This window comes from Amphiprion ocellaris, chromosome 1 (genome assembly GCF_022539595.1).
Source record: "Amphiprion ocellaris isolate individual 3 ecotype Okinawa chromosome 1, ASM2253959v1, whole genome shotgun sequence".
Classification (NCBI taxonomy): Eukaryota; Metazoa; Chordata; class Actinopteri; family Pomacentridae; genus Amphiprion; species Amphiprion ocellaris.
Window position 1 is genome coordinate 12,937,367 of NC_072766.1, and position 20,530 is coordinate 12,957,896.

Sequence of the window (20,530 nt, forward strand, 5' to 3'; positions counted from 1 at the left end):
GTTTATGTCAGGAAAGTCCCTCGTTCTGTTAGAGGAGAATCTGAGACTGTTTGATGGAGGTTTTAATTCAGATACACACATATGAGGTTAAACAGACTCACACCACGCTCAGGCCCCAGTTAGGAGAGAAAAACCCGAGATAGAAGTAAAATCAAAGTGTATAAAACCGTCTGAAGTGATTGGTTTTAATGTTTGCAGCTTTGTTGTTGTAACTGCATAAAGTCTGAATCTGAGATGATTAAGTAAGTTACTGATAACAGAATTAACCTGTGTGATGAATGATGCTACAATTGTATGGATCTTATATTATTAGTCATCAAATGATACAAAACGGTATAAAAACTGCTGTGTACAAAGTCCCTCATTTATTGTTCCCTAAAAAAAAACCTATATAAACGAATAAATAAAAAAAAAATATCCTGGCACAACTCACTTCATATATTCGGATTTGATTTTCATTCATTAAAAAAAAAAAAAAAAAAGCAAATATAGTTTATTTATTTGGATGATACAAATTTATATTCAGATACTGTGTGATTTTAACATATATGATAGGCATAAAAAAGTAAGTGGTAACAACTTCAAGGCAGTACTGGTTGCATTGGTTTACAGTGCATTAAAGACAGTTTTCAAGTTTGCTAAAGCTAGAATAATCATTGACAAGCATGTGTAATCCATTAGTAGAACTAACGAGGTCGGAATGCAGGACTTCATGTGGGAATGTCAAACTTAAAGAGTATATACATGTGATTTCTACGGGACAGAAGGAAAACTTCAATGATTTCACCCATTAATCAAAGAGCTGCTCAAATAATACTGAGTGAATTTACAGACATGGAGACGGCACCGAGAATTAAATGAACTCTGCTGAGGTGAGGATTTTCACCAAAAATAATTCAATTTATCTCACTTAGCGGCAAAGTCTCTTAATATCCACACAGCCGGTTCAGTGTAATATCTACAGAAGCACATGGCATGGATCTCCAGCCGTTTGGTCCAACAGTGATGTGAGTAAAGCAGCTTTATTCCCGACGTCAGAGTTTGTTTATAAAGTGAAGGTCGACAAGATGTTGTCCTGACTTGAGGAGCGTTTGTACCCTGAGGAGGAGCTGAAGTACGTTTCCCCGTCGGTGCTGATGTCATCGTCGTCGTCGTCATCATCCAGGTTGTTGAGCAGCGGAGCAGAAGTGCTCTTACGCCTGGATGAGAAAAACTGTATTTTATATGTGTGTTTGAAAAAAACAAAAACAAAACAGGGATGTCTGTCTCTGAAAATAATAACACTATAGGGTTTTAGTCACAGTTTTTATATTAGTTGGGTAAGTTACTAATGTAAAATCACATTAAATAACACTACAGGGTTTTAGCTGCAATGTTTAGCCTTGTTACGTTACTTTTATAATGACGTTCATAATCCTTTTTACTGGAAAACATTTTGGTGCAGCAGCTGTTGTCTTAGATGTGCTTTATAAAGGCGTGATCTTGACTTGTAGTGACCTTATTTATTTGTTCAATTGTTTTCTAATTTAACATTTTATATTGTAAAGCATTTTGTAACTTTGTTTTCAAAAGTTGCTATGCATATAGCTGTGCACTATTATTATCATTACTACTATTACAGTGGTCCCTCGTCTATCGCTTTGGTTATATTTTAAGGCTTTATAAACCGCAGGGCAACACTATGAGCAGCGATCAGATGTCGATGTGAAATGGACAAGGTGAGATGCTGAGTGCTGCTACACACAGGAGACAGAGGAGACTGATGTACAGTCGCTGAGCCAATCAGTGCCATTATACAGTCTATGATCAGAGCCCAGCGCTGTACTATGCATTTTATTTCAATTAAATATTCTTTTAATATGTTTTAATTATGCTTTTTAATATATTTCCTATACTGCTTTCATTTTCTTGGGCTAGAAAGTGCTTATTATACCGCAAAAATAATTAAAATAACGTAGAGCCGGTCACTATGACTGAACTGTGGTGCTTCAATGCACCATGGGAGTTCGGGGTACTGGGGGTTTAAAGGTCATTATTGTGGTTTATGTTAGTGTTACAGTGCTATTAGTGTTTGTGTTTTATTGTGTTTTGGTGGTTTAGTCAGCCTAGTCAGTTTGCTTAAGTGTTTTGTTGTCAGGAGTGAGTGTGAAGTGTGTTTGATGACTTCCTGCTACATTTTTCATAGTTGTTCTCTGTGTGTGTTAAAATAAAAGCGACTGTCAGTTGCAGAGTGCATAAAAGGCAGATATCCTTTCTCCAGCGTGGTTCTTCAGTGCTGCTCGCCACAATAATAAATGTATAAAAACACCTATATACCGCAAAATCCCGCAATATAGCGAAAATTCCACGACACCAAATGCAATTTAAAAATCCAGGATACAGTGAGACCGCAATGTGGTGAGGGACCACTATATTACTATTATTATTACTTTTTAAATTATTATTCTAACAACTGAGAATCTGAGGATGCTCGTGTTTGATTTCTTCCTTTAAAGCTCTGCCTTGTTTGTTACTGATGACGAACGCCGGTTCGTTTGTTTACCTCATCTCACTTCGCAGAGCTTTGAGCTGACTCTGGAGCTGCTCGTTGGCCTCCTGTTGCTCATCCAGGTCTCTCTGCAGCTTCTTCTTGCCGTGCTCCAGTCGGTCGATCTCCTCTTCTGCCTCATCCATCTGCCTCTTCAAGGCTTTCAGACGCAGATTCAACTTCAAGAAGAAACCAGAACCCCATAGTTAAAAGGGTTCAACGAGGGCTGACACACAGATGTCTGCTATTCCTTTAATTCACGGTCTGTATGTAAATTGAGTTAAACAACTAAGTGTGAAAATGAGTGTGTGTTGCATACTTGGTCCTTTTGATCTTGCATTGAGTGATGTTCTTCTTCAACTTGCATCATCATCTCTTTAACCTTTCTCTCCAGCCTGCGGTTTGCCAGCTGCAGGTTGGCCCGCTCCCTGAGACACATGCAGCGCAATACATCATCACACATAAAACGCAGCACATAATTCTGACATTTTATAACTCAAAGAATTAAGAGCTGCTCAGATTTTCTGCTGGGTTTGATTACCTTGAGTACCTCTGCTCCAATGTAAGCTCCCACTTTGTATCCTAAATCCATCAGTGTCCAAGTATAAACTCTCCGCCATCCCCGACCTAATCAAACTCTCTACTTTCCAGTCAGCCTCCCCCATAAATCCTTTCTCTTCCATCACCTTAACCACAGCACCTTTCCTCCCTATTCCCAGTCGGAGCCTTTGTCTCACCTTTCCTCCCCCTCCAGCCTCTCCTCCAGCTCCTGTATGCGATTTTCCAGCTGAGATACCAGGCCCTCTTTGTTGGACTTCTGGGAACCTTCTAGATGAGCTACTCTGGTCTTCAGATCTTTAGTCTAGAGGTGGCAGGGAGAGAGATGCATTGAGGTGCTTTACAAATGTACGTTTATGCCGGAATCATATTTGTGTGCAGAGAATAACACGGTGTACTAATTATAGAATGGATACATAAGAATGAAAGTGATGAAAATGTGAATGAAATGAGTTTGTGGGGTAACGCAGTGTGTAGCTGGTATCCTCCAGACAGGAGAGTGTGTACCTGTCTCTCCAGAGCCATCTTGTCACACTCCAGGTCCTGTCTGCTAGCCCTCTCCTGCAGGAGTTCATTTCTCATCTGCTCCACCTGTCAAGCCGAGTCCAGACACTGTCACCACTACAGTCCCACACAGTCTGACAACAATTATTATCGGATGCTGTCTGAGTCTCACTCACAACAGAAACCACTGCGGCGCTCTGTGAGTCAAATGCTAAACAATAGAGGAGTTCATGCTGGAAGAGCCCAGGTTAATTGGTGAGCTGGATTTTCTTGCTTGACTGCATTCTAACTTTGGTTATGATTGTCATGTTAACTCTCAGTGTAAGCAGGTTGCAACACAAAGAAACAAAACAAAACAAAAAACAAAGACAGTAGTCTCTATAAAGAACATGTAACTGTAGATAGCATATAAATGATTCGTATTTAACACAGATGCAGGTGTCTGACACATAAATATAAAGCTACGACAAGCAGCCTATTACCTTAGCTTAACAAAAAAATGGAAACAGCTCGACTGTTTCTGTCTAGAGGTAAAAAAATATTCAACTATCAACGCCTCTAAAACTTTATACATCCTTAAAAATGTAATAATGACTAGTTGTGGCTGTATACAAATGTGTGTATAGTCTGACCTAGAGATGCTGGAAGCACATTTGCTCATGGGGTTAGTTGTTTTCACTGTATCCTACATATAAGGTAAGTAGAATCCCACTGATACTGGATTTTAAGGCTCAAACTTTAGGTAGTAAGCAATTCTAATAGCGATATATTAGCCAATATGGAGTCAAATTGAAACAAAAAAAACATGGGGTCATTGTTTATTAACTCTGCAGCAATGTATTTCACAAACTAGTTAAAAAGACAAATCTTAACTCTCCACTCTCTGCTACATGTGCTGCAGACAGTACAGAGAGGACTGTAAACAATGGAGTCAGAGCTGCTACATGATGACACCATTTCTAAATTACCCAAAACATCTTTTTCTGCACTATGTTCTGTAAAAAGACTGTCTGATATACGGTACTGGTGTATCTGTGACAGGCCAATATCTAGCGGAAAATACTGACTAACTAATACATCAGTCAGGCTGATAAGATGACCATCTGATAGCCTTGAAGTTAACAGTTGTGATAGTAGTGTAGGTCATTTCATCTAACTCTCAAGAAAAAAGTGAACTCTATTTCCCAAAATGTCAAACTATTCCGTTAATACTGGTGTTATCACACATCGACTCACTGCACACCAGATGAACTGAGAGAGGCCTGACTGCATGACTGTTTGGTGACAGCCTAGTTCAAAAGAAGAGAGAATGAAAACTAATCGATACAGCAGTGATGGTTCTTTCTCTGTGAGAGGAGCTTAGAATTGGTGATATTTTATGCCAATTAGTGGGTGACAGTGGGCTGCCCTGATGAACGATGGCCCCTATAACTGGTACACCCAGCACAGTGCTTGAGGGAGCTGAATCAGCAGACTGGAACATACAGCGAAACTAATCTGCTTTGTGAGAGACGGCAGGAGAGGAGAGGGGAGATTACTCTCATTTAGACAGGAGAGGAGCACCTGGTGCCAGGAGAGACGCAGGTGTTCTTCCTGCTGCCTCCGCTGCAGCCCCACAACCCTCCACCCCATAGCCATACATCCCCCCTCGTCCACACACACACGTACGCAGGCGTGTGCACACTCACAAACACACACCACTTGCACTCAACCCTACTCCACTCTCGCCGCACAAAGCTCGGGTGTTGCCTTGACAACCGACCTCAGCCTCATGCTGAACCAATGCCACTTTGTCACAATGCCACTCTTTTCTCTCTGCCAGGAATTTTTTAAAAGGGAAACCATTTAAGGCGATTTAAATACTCTGCTCAACCACACTAAGGTTCTCTTCATGTTGCTACACACTTTATTTAAAATCTTGGTCACAACTATTGAGTTGGTGTCAGTTTCAGACCAAGACTTGTAACAAAGGCATATCCTACAAGCCTGTCTTTGGATCTCACAGTCATCTAAGATTAAAGAGCTACCAAAGAAACTCTGACATTGAACTATATACGCTACACAAGATGTACACATTAGCATAAAACTATAAGGGTTACAATAAAGTTGTGTTACTTCAAAAACTCCAGAGTCAACTTCCTCCCCCTGATTAGTGAGATTTCTCCCATGAACAAACAACAGTTCTTAAAGCACATGTACTTTATCTAAATCCTACTTCACAGTGCCTCCGTCAGCAGCTTTATCACAGAGGAAGGAAAACTGGAGCATTTGCTTGCAAGGATATAAAAACTGACCACAAGCACAAGAATTAGAGTTGTTCTCTAGTTGGAGTTACTGAATGTAATTTCCAAGTGAACTCCACAACCTGAAAACTTGAGACATTTGGCAGCTTGTATATTTTGGCTCAGGCGGTGCACTAAGAAGGGTCTTTTGTGACTGATGCATGAAAATTGGATAGACACTCTCAGACCATGCTGGCAAGCAGCCAACCTGAATGATTATGCAAGATCATCTTACAAAGCAATAACCTGTCCACTTCATTTAAACCACAAATAAACTGAGAATTCTGGAGTGTGGATATTACAAATAAAGACACAGACTGTGGCGAGTGCACACATGCACTGATATAATCCTCCAACCTGCACAAGAACACCATGCATTTACTCTGTCAGGGCACATTTCAGACCTGGAACTGTTACATGGAGGTCACATGTTCATTTAATTTAGAGATTAGTGGTTGCAGTCGTGATGTTAGAGGTGGAAGACAAAGCAACAGGAGATATGGATATCATTTACAGACTGAGATGGAACAGACACGTCTGTGTGAACATGGACAGCAGGTCACTGACACAGGTGAGCACTGATAATGAGAATGTGTTGAGCGTGTGTGTATGTGTGTGTGTGTGTGTGTGTGTGTGTGTTGTACCTGCTCTCGTCCTCGGTCTATCCTGTCCATCAGCTGGTCTCCACTCTGACGCTCCTCATTGAGATTTAACTCCAGCTGAGCAATCCTGTCCTGCAAAACGAAGCCGTACAGTCATTCAGTGTTGCCATCTCAGCTCTCTATGAAAATATGGCCTTCGTTTTGACAAGTGTGGTCTTTTGAAGCATCCAAGTGTCTTTTGGCATTATACAGTCTGCTAAAGACAAAGCCTTTATCAGCAGGGCTTTACTTGGCATCATTATGTACCTCCATGAGCCTGATGTGACGGGATTTGTCCTCTTTAGTGCGGGAGTTTGTCTCAGCCTCCACTTCCAGATCATGGACCTTTTTCTCCAGCGTCTGTTCCCTGAGCACTGCCTCGTCTCGTTCCCTCTGACACTGATGCAGGTCCTCCTCCCGGTGTGACAACTAAAACATAGCGTATTCATTTGCTTTAACAGCTTAAAAATAACAATTTTGTCCTATACACATACTTGGTCTACATCTTTTTACAGAGAATGTTTTCACTCTGGTTCCTAAGCAATGAAGCTGGTCTAGTATGGGTTCAGTGTCTCATTAAAGGACCCTCAGCAGGTTGTAAATACTTCTGCACTAAGTGCGGATTAACCCGAGCCCTCCCGTTGAAAGTTCATCTCCTTGTTCGATATGTCACCTTGATCCTTATCAAGTATTGTTGCTGTGGTGATGACCAACAATTTAGTTGGCGCTCAGAGAAAACATTATAAAGTTCCCCTGAGTGACTAAAGAATTCAGCACAGCTAGTGTTTCCCTCAGAAGCAGAGCCCCCCACAGCTGGAAAACTGCCCCCACTGCTAAAAAAATGCTAAAACAAGGGAAATTCATCATCTGCCCTCATTTCTCACCCACAACAAATATTTGGCCATTACTGCAGAACTGCTATATATTTCATCATGTAAATATTTAGGGCTTTATTTAAGGCATGGCATTGTAGTAAGAATAACTGGATAATCGTGCGTCCTCTCTCAGGACATGAATAGCTATAAGCAAGTTTAGAAATTATTGTCTTAATGAATTTATGCATTAGACGTGGGAAGTGAAAAACGCCCCTTTATGCAGCCTTCATGGTCAAATCTCCCTAAAAAGAGATTTAAATCCATAAGATGTTATAAGGAAACAAAGAGGGGCAAAGCCTAAACTTGTAGCTTTAGTAATGATCTGCCAAGTTCACATGGGTGGAGACTGACAGGACATTGGAGAGCAGCTGGAAAAGTGGATTCACTGGCTCGGTCCAGAGCAATCGGTTTCTCGGGAGAGGTGGAGGAGGAGGATGTGAATCAGCCAGCACAGCTTTCACAACAATGATATCACAGCACTGACATCCTCCTCTTCCTGTGAGCCAGCTGGACAAAGATACATCAGCATGGATGCAGACAGAAAAAAGGAAGAACCTGGATGCTGACCTCATCCTGACATATGAACTGCACTTACTATCACATGACATAAAAGGCCATATCTGGAACATCCAGATCAGCAAATCAGTACAACTGTGTGACAGCAAGTTATGCATGAGAAATGAAGTCTGCAGCTAATAACTCCAGTTTCCAGCGAATAGTTCCTCCCACAGAAGGGATGGTCAGTATTCTTTTTTTCTTTGCAAGGAGGCCTCTTAGGCTAAAAATCACAGCACAGCCTGCCTCTGTTAAAAGGTACCCAGCGGAGCTTTCATTAAAAACAGACACAGCTTTGTTTACAGGGTCACATTTATAGTACTCTGTGTATCCTTAAGGTATAACAAACACGTTTAATGCATTTCCTCCCTCGTAAAACATTAGCAAACCCCTCTTTTTATGTTTGTGAAAACTGCATTGTCTACATCGCTTTGCTTACAGTCACCCTCTTCTCTTCCGTCATTGGCACATTAGCTTTAATAACTTTTGCCTCCCCATGCAATAAAGAGTTATGAGTATTGCTTCTCCCTTTGTGCACAGGACACAAACAATAAAGGGACTGCTGCTGCTCTTATCTGTCTTCTTGTTACTTAGCCACTTTAAATCTCAGAACATATAAATTCACTGAAACAGAGTGCCAGATTCATACTTTCTCAAATGCTTTGGAAAACAGTAATATATAAAACTGCCAATGAAGCATTTTAATCAATTAACTTAGGAACATTACACAGACTGGATAAGTCTCACAAAACTGCAGATGGATGCTAGAGCAGAAGTTCCGAATCCAGAGATGTTTTATGTACTGTTGTCTGCATTTCTCCCTTGATGCTCTGCCCTATTGCTGGATATGCAACATTATATCTCACATCGTCCTGAAGGTTTTCTGCTTTTACTTTGCTACAAAACTGTTTTCTGTGTGGTCACCATAAAGACAATGTCAACCGCCTAACCTCCTTAAATAAATGTTTGATATAGAAATAAAACAACACAAGCCACCTACATTCTAACATGAATTATTCACATCCATCTATCCCTACTTTCAACAAAAACATTCTCCACATTCCAAAGTGCTGACAAGCACAAACTGTTTGACTGAAAACTATGCAGAGGGGTCACACGTTAAGTTTTACTATTATGATGTTACAACCATACATCAAGGGGATTGCAGCAGAAAGCTACGCATTTCTCTTCTAACCCTAACAATGATCACAAACATTCACTTAAATAAAGAGCAGAGGTTTTCTTTGACTTGACTGGGCTACATTCTTTCACTTTAATACTATGCTTGGGGTTTGAAAGGGCAGCGGGGAGCAGAAATACCAAAGCGATGACATCGTTCTCTGAAAGAAGAGAAAGATGTTGGTGGAAGGGTTCAAACTGGTCAAATCAGAACAATGGCTCATCGTCTGCTGCTCTGCATGGGAGGGATAAGTTGGCCTGACTAATGATGGCCTTGATCTGACCACTCTCTCCCCGAAAGCCACGTCAGCCTCCAAATCTGTGTCCTCTCTGAGTACCCATTACGTTAACAGACGCTGCCATAGTTCATGTTACCTCTTCTTGCAGGGTTTTGGTAGTCAGCAGGTACTTCTCCAGCTCCTGCCCTCGCTCCTTCAGGAGCCTCTGCAGCTCCGTCAGCTCCCGACGGTTCTTCTCCTTATAAATATCAATCTGCTGTTGGAGCTCCAGAGTAGACGACTGCGACGCATCCACAATATCATTCATCTGTCCGGTGGGAGAGACAAACAAGGCAAAACAATGAAAATGATGATAATGATGTGGCTCAGAAACAGGTTTGGTTTGATGGTATTTTATTAAGTCTAAATACTGCATCAACTTTGCATATCAAGCTGGAACCCTTTTCAACTACACACTATAATCTGAAATCTTACTTTCATTATTTGATTTTGATGAAGATTCTTTAGTCTAGCTTGAACCTGAAAATGCTTTTCTTTTCTGTAACCATTTTCTCATCTTAAAAATCTCACTTTGATCAAGCATTTGGTTCTGCACTCATTGGAGAAATTAATATTTAAGAACTTAATTCTTTGCTTAACAAAAGATGATGTTTGGCCACAAAATGCATTTGAATCCCAGATTGATGACTGACTATGCTGTGCAACTTGGAAACAGACCCAAACTTGAAGACAACCATCTGAGATAAGCTCTATTTATGTGGTTATTACTGGGATGGACGTTGCTGTGCTAAAGTATACTCACCTCCTTCTGAAGTTTCTCCACTGTACGGTCCAGCAGCCTCCTCTCATCCTCTATGTCATTCTTCATGTTCTTGAACTGCTCCTTCTGAGTCTTCTCCTCCTGTAACCTCTCCTCCAACTCCTTGTGGTCGCTGCTCAGTTTGGTCAAGTTCCTCTGTAGATGTATACAGAAATAACAGTTTCAGGCTCTGTGGTCATTTCTCTACATGGAATGTAGAGCAGTGCTGTTAATCTTACCTGCACATCCTCCAGCCGGATGGTCAGCGCTCGGTTGGCCCGTGACATCTCCTCTTCTTGCTCTTTAATTTCAGCCAAAGACTCTTCGAGCTGCTTTTTCTCTCTCTGTAGAGTAGACATTGCGACACATAATACTTTAATACGGTGTAATGTCAAAGCGGCAACAATAAAAAAAAACTTGCATCAGTGGCAGTTCTGTGACTAACGCAGTCTTTGTACTTTTTGGCTCCTCACCTCAAGTCGGCCAGCTTTATCTCCCAGTCTGCTCTCCTGTAGCTTGGCCTCATCGATGATTCGGTTGAGTTTGGCCACTTCATTTTCCAGCTCCTGCGTCCTCCTGCGCAGTCGCTCGGCTTCTTTAGTCAGCCGTCCTGCTTGGCCCTCCGCTGCTCCCTTGGCTGCCTCCACTTCAGCCTTCTCTCGGACCACTGCTGCACCACTCTGCAGATCAGAACAAGACACGAGGCTTCAGTTAAAAGGAAGCAGGAGTCTGTGACACTCAACGGAGTGTGGAACAATGATGCATGATGGAACATTTGAGACGATCTCAAACACCTCATATAACAAAAGCTATTTGTAGAGCTCAGTTTCTCACTGAACATTTGTTGCTGTGGACACACAGAATAACAATGCCTTCCTGTAATTCTCTCACACTTCATAATAAACCACAATTGAAGGCAACTAAATCTGAGTTTTCATTGGGGTCTGTTGATTGATATCAAGGCTGACCTGCTAGTCAGATGTGGTACTGTGTCCACTACTTATTCTGAAATATGTAGATATTATTACAGGTTGTTAAACGGTGTTAGTCTGCACCTGTGGCAGGTCAGTGGCAGAGTTAAGGAACAGCCCTGTAAGTCTATGAATGAAAACTCTGCCTAAATGCGCCACACCAGAGAGAAACAACAGGAGATGGAAAATGACAACTGACAAGAAGCACACGACAAGGAAAATGTTTCAGTAGCAACGACACCCTTCTGGTAAATTACAGCATCAGTAGGCAACAGATTTGCAGAGAGCTACTTGGCAACAAGACTTTTGTGGCAGCAAGATGGAATGATCCAAAACTGGTTTGACAGTTTATCTCAGTTCACGGAGCTATGCGCACATGTACAGTGTGGATGCAGAGAAACAACAGAGAGCATCTGCAGAACCTATAGTTACTGTTTCACTATGTGACAGCTGAAAGGTGAAATATTAAATCAAACAAATGCTCAAGGTGTGGAAAAGTGTCAAAGGGTTGATAAAGTTCAATGCTGACTTTCTGCACAGGCAGGATATTCATTGTTTTGCATCACATACATTGCTGCTATCTAAGTGTGACACTACATACGTGTGTGTGTGTGTGTGTGTGTCTGTACAAAAGCATGAAAGCACACACGCCCTTCTGCCTTAAGGAACCAACTGATTGAAGTGTAAATCAGCTGGTGACACACTCATGAAAGGTAGCAGAAAAAAAACATCAAAACAAACAGTGGAACTACAAACTGCTTTGTTGTAATAACCCAGACCACAAACAATTTACTGCTAAATAACACTGTAATAATCAGTATGAGGAAATATGTTAAGAACTGGCATGTCGAAAAAACTGTGACAAGAAACTCAGCTTTTTGATGGTGGTAGCTTATTCATGCAAATGTCAAATTTGTTTCGGCTGGAATCTAAAGTCTACAACCTTTCACCCCTTACTGCCCTTTTGTGACTAATGTACAAGGCACTTGTTGGTCAGCGTTTCTTGTCGTCACTGTGCACGAACAGAGGCACCACCTGTACCAGAAAGGTGACAGGTGCCTCCCTGCTTCACTGCTGGCGGGCCAGTCAGACCTGTTTCCCTGTCACTTCAGAGCCGCCCTCATCAACGCCTCACTGGGTCATTTAGTTTGGTTAAAGGAGCAAGAACCAGACTCAGGACTGAGCTAACATTGTCTCAACGGTCACGATCCGCCAAGCAAATAAAAATGAGTAACAGACAGCAAGCACACAAACAAATTCAGCCTTTTGAATTAATAACCTAAAACCAAAAAAAAAAGACTGTAGTTCAAGTCTTCAGCATCACAAAATGTAGTCTCCAGAATTGCCCTCAAGTTGAATTGACATCTCTCTCAACAAAATCTGATGTTAGAGCTGCTGTCCTCATTAAACTCTGTTAAAGTTTTAGCTGGCTATACTGAGTAAATAAATTTGGGGGATTCTGGATAAATGGATCTTTTTGGGCCCTGATGATCTGATGTGTTGTGTCACACAGCTTCTTCATGTTGCTTTGAAAACTCATATATTAAAATGTTTGTTGTCAAATCTTCTCTATGGATTGGAAGTTGTGTTCAGTGTGAAAACTAAAAAAGAAAAGAAAAAGGGGTTGTGCAGGATGTAGGGCTAAACACAGCTTCCACTACAATAATAAAGCATTGACAGTATATGTCAGGATTGTGCCAGTGCTCCATTTTAACAACATGCTGAACATAACAAGTTGAGCCCCAACACTTGTGCTCCTGTCCCACTTCCCACACTGGGTCACATGTGTTAAAAACATGAGCAAAGCCACCCAGCCAGAAAGAAAGAGGCCCTGCTGCTGTCCGTGAGAAGAAGCAGGATTAGACTCAGTGATGTGAGCCCCGTTTTTATTAAGACTTTCCCTTTTGTAACATTAATGTGTTTTGATCTGATACATTTATTACATTACATCACTACTGTGTCAATGCTACTCATGGAAAGAGAAAGACATACATGGAAATTTCTTATAACACTTCACTAACTAGATTCTTTTCTGATTCACTGCTACAAAGAGTTAATCATTCTCTAAATGTATTAAAGCCTTATTAAAGTTTACCTAACAATCACTGATGGATTAGTCCTAATAAAACACAAACTTATCAGCTATTAGACAATGATTTGTTTAATTTGTCTATTCAATACAGTTCTTTTTCACCTTCACAAAAACACAGACAAGATGAGCTGGCTTCAGTGTATTAGTACAATTCCACGGAAGAATATATGCTAATATCATACTGCTCAAGCTTTTTTTCCCATCTAAACTCAAAGTTTGACTTAGGTCCTCATGTGTACTCAAACTGTTTATCTAAAGTTGCACATTAACTAACTTTGTTCAGTCTTTGAAGTACAGCATGAATGCTGAAGTCAAGTGCATGATCTGAGTTGTGTGCTGTGGTGAAATCTTGGCTCTCTCGGTTATTCCCAATGAATCTGGGCACTGCAACAAACCTGCATGTAAAATCCACCAACGACCTCTGTGTCACTCATTTTTCTTCCTTCATTCTGTATTTCTGAGTAACTTCTATAAATGTCAGATGAAAGATTACTCTCTGCATCAGCCAATAGATTCAAATTCAAAAGCACAGCAAACATTATTATCTACAGACACCATTATATAAACATTTGAGCTACATGTAACAAAGTCCAAATGCAGCTCTGAGAGATCCATAATTCAGTAAAGGTGTGATGTAGTATTTTTAAATACCACTCAGAATTGCTGTAAAAAAAAAAGTGGTTTCTTCCAATTAAGACATTTTCCATAGTGCCAGCTGCTAATATTTCCTCAATTCTCTTCCCTCTCTATTCCTGATGTTGCACTGAATGTGTTCTGCTTTGCTTTTCTTTTTTTTAAAAAGAAAAATATGTTGGAGGTATTTTTCCATATGTCCCCACTCCACCATCTGGCACGTCTGCAAGAACATGTTCACAAAACCCAACAGAACACAAAACGACAAACAGAGCAGAGGCTGCCAATATACCTGGTAATGGTTTGCTTCCACTTATAGCACCTTTCAAACAGCAATGATAATTTACTAAAGTTATAATATCTTGAATAAGTACAAATACTTTGGAGCCCTTTTCAAAACAATTCCATACTTAGTATTTAAATTTAAACAATAAACTTCACCGCCAACCTCTGCAGAAATGACTATGGATTTAGCGTAGGAATGTTTCAGTATCTACAGCGTTCCTGTGCCTCTCCACTATGAAGAAGAGTGGATTGGAGTAATCGCCAAAACTCTTTAGTTTCTCTATCATTAGTTGGCTTCTCAGTGTAACAGCTGAGTTCTCAGTATAACATGTCAGCATCTTTTGCCTTCAGGACTTCAGTCTGAACAAAAAGTGTAGAGCTTTTCAAAAAAACTAAAATATATAGGGAAGGCAATAACACGCCTTTTAACTCTTCTATCCTCTGTCAGTACACAAATCAACAGAATGTGAGTGTCTGACAAGCGTTTTGTGTTCATTGGCCTGTCACTTGTTTACTAGTTGGATGGCGAGAGACAGAATGAAGTCACTGATCCTGTTTTTCCCTTCCATTTTTGACAACCGAAGTGTGGTCTTGTGTCAATGAAAAATGCCTTTGTCGCCTTTGGCAAAGGAGAAGCTAAAATTCCACACACAGCTTAAAACTGTTCAAGGTCATGCAGACCACAGGTCCAAATTTCCTATATCAGATTATCTACCCTCATATCAGGAAACGAAATATAAAAACTTCTTTGGCAGTGCTTTGATTTGCTTTGCCAGCACAAAGTATGTGTTACAAATACATACAACAGGTTCTCTCATTAAAATAAGGCACCTAGACCTGAGGATGTCTGAAACAGAAGGCCTGTCACAGGCTGAAAGGCAGTATTGAAGTAGAAATTAAAACGTGACAGCTGAGAAGCATTGGCGTCCCTTTGGTCAAAGGAGTAATCAAATCTTGTCTTGTCCTCAGAGAAATGGAAACAGAAAGCAGCTTTTAAAAGAGTCACTGTGCAAAGCCCAACTTCACATTTGCAGGGGTATAATGGAATTACAGGGATCAGGGAAGCTGTGACCATACAAAAGAGACACTGGTGTGGCTTACTTAAAGAAATAATGAAGAGTGAATTTAAGACAATTATTTTCTCAAATATTTTTTGAGCCTAAATCCTCCCCTTGATTTGTTCTACTTTTTGAAATCACTCTTTGTAGTCGACTATGACCACAGCTACAACTGTCACATAAACAAGTCTGATTGAAAGACGTGAAAATATTTTAATGTGCCAGCCTTCATCAGAGAAAAAGGTAAACATGTAATACTGAATCTGAAACACTTTGGACCAGAGGCTTAGTAGGGTCTTGAAAAGCCCAGTTTCATTCTCTGTCTGTCAGAATCTTTTAACATCCCAAAAACATGGACTATGATATTAGAAAACTTTATGTTTATTTTACTCTTCTGTTTCTGCAAAATGTTAGGCAAAGATCTGTGAAATCATTCATGTCTACAGTGGATCAGTGGATCATGCAATGTGACGCTACCAGACGAACCACTCCTTAAAAATAATTACATAGCTTACACCGCCTTACTGAATTTGAGAATGATATTTGAGAGTGGCTCAAACTAAATTACAAGCCTCACAGTGGCAATTAAATAAAGCATTACCATACTGGCCAAAATATGAACCACTTTCCAGGGCAAAGAACTGAAGGTTTGAAGAAACCTGTGAGTGTGAGAAGAAACACCTAAAATACACATCCCACACTGCAGTTCAAGTCTGAAAACTACCAGTGTAAACATAGAGACCTCTGCCCACACTCCAATTTAAAATCACATCTAGCTGGCATAAATTTAAATACAAGACAACAAATGTTCCAAAACAGACTCAGATTAAATTTTTCATGGTCAGACTAAACACAAATAGAAATGTGACGTATGGCTGAACAACTGATAGATTCTAAACCAAATGTGAAATGATGCATAAGCAAATTGCAAAGAATGCAATTGAGAATATACATTATGCAGGATGTCTAACCTGCAGTTCCCAAATGTGAACCGTGTGAAGAATGAATAATTGTCTACATCGTCACAAGAAAACACACGGACACAAGTTTTGAAATGTAACCACTCACTCCAAGTGTTCTCAGACGCTTCAACAGGAGATGTGTGTTTAACTTGATTCCAGCAAGTTGCTTTGGCAGATTAGTCTCCCACCACATTTGGGCTCACAGGCAATGAAGCAAAGAAACAAATACAAAAATCCAGGCCACTGCTTGGTTTTACACGAGTCTGACCCTCATGTGGCTGTGCAGCATTTTTCGAAACACTTTCTGAAAGAACTGCTGGATATTTAGTTTCTGTTTTTAAAGAATGCTTAAAGTCATCAGTTCTAAAGTTATCAGCACAGCTATTTGAAGACCCAGAAGAAGTAATATTCCAACAAGGATAAACTGCTCATTCCGTGCCGTCTCTGTCAAGATAATCATTTCCTTCCTCACCCGCTGTAGTGCGTCTCATTCCTCCTCTTTCCAGTCGCCTGGTAAATCAACTCCTAAAGCTATGCTGAGAAATATACTGCTATCATCAAACACACAGACTCATGCTGGAGCCTTTACTTTCAAAACACGCCTGAGGGGGAACTCTTCTCGGAGCTATGTAAGTTTGATGATCAGACAGAGAGACTTCAGTTCACACACTGGCAGAGATTACTTGAGAAGCAGGCTGAGATAGGCTCCAGAATGGCACAGGCCAGAAAATGACCCGCATTTAGGTGAGCAGCGGATCACTGTGGAGTCTTGTGTGGAAACTGTGGAGTTAGGAAATGAAAACATATAGCATTTGGGATTGAGGTTATAGATGAGTGTGAGATAACAATGTGGCTGTGTTACACACTGTGGCTTGGGGCTACAGGTGAAACATAACAAGAGCTGGAAATGATGTGATAAGCACAAGGCTCTGTCTTTATAGTTAGCAAAGGCTGAGACCTATTAAAGCCTCTAACACTGAGAGTCCGGAGCGCTGCAGAGATGGAGATGCAACTGCAGCACCCTGAAGAGGCATAAATGAAAAGATCTGAGCCTCTCCCGCAGGTCGGAGGGGGTACACTGTAACAGAGCTGGAGCTGAGTAAAGGAGGAGGTCTACAGGGTGCACATTCTCCACTGTGACCCTGGCATTCCTAGAAACGAACCCTCGTCTCTGCTCACTGCACCTCATCTGTCCACGTTTTTCACATACTAGCACATGCTGACACAAAAGACCAAGTGCAATTCAGAAATGAGCAGATGTCTTTTGTTACAAAACATTAGGAACCTCGCTAAGTAGTACTTGTTAAAATAAGCAAAGTCTAATCTTCTCAAAACAGTATGACTAAGATTTTTCAACCTAGATAAAATTCCACAGATTTCAGCTCATCAAAAACACAATGCAGCTTTCAAGTTAAGACACAAAACAGGCCCCCCGTTCCTTTCATGGGGGTCAGCCTCGCATCCCCTTTCCTACAGCATACTGACCCACTTATTCAGCATGTCCCAACCCCCGCTGCTATTATTGTGTGAAACAAACTCATCATTCATCATTGACTAAGGTCCACAATTACCCCCGCTCTTTCAGGGCAGAGAAAGGAGAGGGGACACGACGCGACTCAGGAACGGCAGCTCATTAGATTAGTGATGGCTTGCCACTGCAATTAACTAGTATACAGAGCAATTTAGTGCTCCACTTTCCAGCATTCTGGCCCGCATGGGCAGTTCTGGTCACCGCAAATGTCGGGGCTGCACAAAGAAGGAGGCGGCACTTTGGTTTGAGATGGGGCCTGGAAATAAAGAGATGCACACTTCACTCTGGCACTTTTTTCCCCATCTGACATCCTGACACAAAACAGAAATGTACATGTGAAAATAGGCAGGTATCTATTGTGCAAATTCGGTTTTGGCAATCATGCCTAACACACAGTGCATTTCTATTACACTAATAATATGAGATACTATGTTTTCAAAGTGCATTTTTTGTAAATGATTTCATTCATGTTCTCTTTACACAGTAACTAATTAGATCTTAAAGGCCATTTGCACACGAATAGATGTAAATGCAGCCCAATGTGTGGATAAATATGAGTTACTGTTTCTGCAAAGTAACTACAAATGTGTCACAAAGTCTAACCTTAGAAAAAAAAGATAAATTCAAGGACAAACAGGAAAGGCTTCAACAAGTGAGAACTCTTGCATCTTAAAAGAGAAACAAACAATGCACTTCATCTTGCCAAGTGTTTACAAAGCCCCGAGGGTAAACCCCTGATGACACACTCCCTCAGGGGAGCAGTGCCTCTGTTAAAAAAAGGAAATGCTCTCATACACTTTTGCTGCAGAGCTGCTGTGGACCCCCACCGGTCCTGCAGGAAGTCGAGAACAAGGACAATTTCCACTCTTTGAGACAAACAGGACACACGTGAGTCACACAGCAACCTACTGACAACAATGTGTCTTCAATCCGCTCAGTGTGGCGTCTCCTGCAAAGCACTGCTGCTCGTCTTATTTTACTCAACTTCCTCCATAGATGAAAAAACAGCTGACAAACCCTCTTTGCTCAAAAGAAAACACACTTTTAATCATTCGCGTTTAAATTATGGCTTGTCCATCTCTGGTATGATTCTCCTAGTGGTGCTGAGAAGCACACATATTATTCAAGTAGATTTCTAAATGTGGATGTGTGCAGCTTTCCAGAAGTTAGTTTTTTTTTTTACCAACAACAATGCTGACAAAGCTTGCTACTAAGCTACAGTTGTGACATTCTTGTAAGGCAACAATTTCATATACAAATAAATGTCTCAAAATTGTGTTATTAAATCTCATTCTTCCAGTAAGAAGTTCCTTCCACAGAGGATGAAGCTAAGATAAATAAAAACACCTCCACACTTGACTGGTGAGAAAGATTTCCCATGAAAAATGTTGACGAGCTACATGAGACTACTACATAGTGTTTTGTTTTCATTTTGTTAAAGAATGTGACCTCAACCCTAGCTCAATTTCCACTTCATTTCAAAGAACATCCAACAGCACATTGCTTGGGTTGTGCAATCACATCACCATTAAAAAGTGGGACTTTGAAACACTGAATATAAATACAAGCCTTACTGCCACGCACAAAACCATCTGCTTATCACTTCTAAAATCTATCCCTGAACAAGCAGAACTGGAATTAAAATAATTAGATATCAAAGTCTACGCTACGTCAGCGATAGCTGCCAAGTCATCTTTCAACATATAAATACGGCTGCTACTGAAGCATCAAACTTGGGAAACTATTATTTGCTGACATAAACTAAGGAGTAGTAATAGTAGTAAGCAGTGGAGACAGCAAATGAAACAAGGCTTCGTTGCCTCATTTTTCTTCAAATTTCTTTCCAAAGTCATACAAATTTAAAGGGTTAAGATCGTCTCCAACGTGTCCAAACATGTGTCCAATCCAGTGTCTCAATATGTTTGATACAGATGTGAAACGTGAAAAAAGTAAAGTCACAAATTTCTGGTGACGAATATATGGCAACAACCTACAATCTGAAACACACACGGATACACTTCCCCTCAATGCTGTGCTTATCTCCACACTTCACTGTTTCTGGGATGGGGGAGGTGAGAGAAAAGGAAACGAGGAGGAGGGAATGCAGGGAGTCAAGGCTGATTACCTGCTTCGTCTCCTCTAAAGATGTCTGCAGCCGGCTGATCTCCTTCTCATACTGCTCCTTCATCTTGTCCACCTCCTGATCATGAGCAGCCACTTCCTCCTTCAACGCTCCTTTCAGAGCTGTTAGCTCCCTTTCTCGCCTCCTCAGCACCTCCTCCTGCTCCTCCTTGGCCAGGAGAACTTCTTGCATCTCCACCTTCAGCTGCATCATGTCCTGTGGAAAAAGAAGACAATTCAGAAACAGTTTTCGTAAAAACAGTCTGTTGCTGACCTGCTTAGTTAGACAAGACCCTAATGTTTTCCTATATCTTTAGTGAAACAGAGTTTTCTCGCTTTGTAAAATTTGTAATGGTGGAGCTAAAGACAAAACAGGATTTTTTTTTTTTTTGCTTTCTACAATGACCACTGTGGTTTACCGCCAAAATCATGTCTTTCTCTCCATCAGCAGTTGTCTTCTTGGCTGAGTCGAGCTCGTCGTGCATCTCTGACAGCTGATCCTGCAGGTCTCTGATCTCTGTCTGGTACTGCTCCCTCTCCATCTTCACCTGGAAAAGCCTGACAGACCACACATGTCACAACATGGTACAGGTGTTATACATACGTTATACATACTGTATAGATATGCACATACACACCCGCCCACCTGTCTTTTAATTCGCACATACAAATAGCAGCACCTGTGCTGGGGCCAAATGTGAGGCCTACTGAGCACAGA

General features: G+C 40.9%; 1 protein-coding gene across 3 annotated transcripts in view; it reads right to left on the bottom strand.

The window, feature by feature from the left end:
- Positions 1-482: 482 nt before the first annotated feature.
- The window catches only part of cgnl1 (cingulin-like 1), a 30,140-nt gene continuing 10,092 nt past the window's right edge, over positions 483-20,530 (bottom strand). For 2 of the 3 annotated variants that reach the window (XM_023285215.3, XM_023285214.3), the window contains exons 7-19: positions 20,232-20,370; positions 19,817-20,029; positions 10,633-10,839; positions 10,399-10,503; positions 10,163-10,315; positions 9,497-9,667; positions 6,780-6,941; positions 6,516-6,605; positions 3,593-3,676; positions 3,265-3,389; positions 2,847-2,955; positions 2,543-2,706; positions 483-1,199 (exon numbers count right to left, since the gene is read on the bottom strand). In XM_023285215.3, the coding sequence (XP_023140983.2) occupies positions 1,046-1,199; positions 2,543-2,706; positions 2,847-2,955; positions 3,265-3,389; positions 3,593-3,676; positions 6,516-6,605; positions 6,780-6,941; positions 9,497-9,667; positions 10,163-10,315; positions 10,399-10,503; positions 10,633-10,839; positions 19,817-20,029; positions 20,232-20,370 (1,876 nt within the window). In that variant the 3' untranslated portion in view covers positions 483-1,045. The remainder of the gene's footprint in view (positions 1,200-2,542; positions 2,707-2,846; positions 2,956-3,264; positions 3,390-3,592; positions 3,677-6,515; positions 6,606-6,779; positions 6,942-9,496; positions 9,668-10,162; positions 10,316-10,398; positions 10,504-10,632; positions 10,840-19,816; positions 20,030-20,231; positions 20,371-20,530) is intronic. The other variant, XM_023285216.3, reaches the window with a different exon arrangement.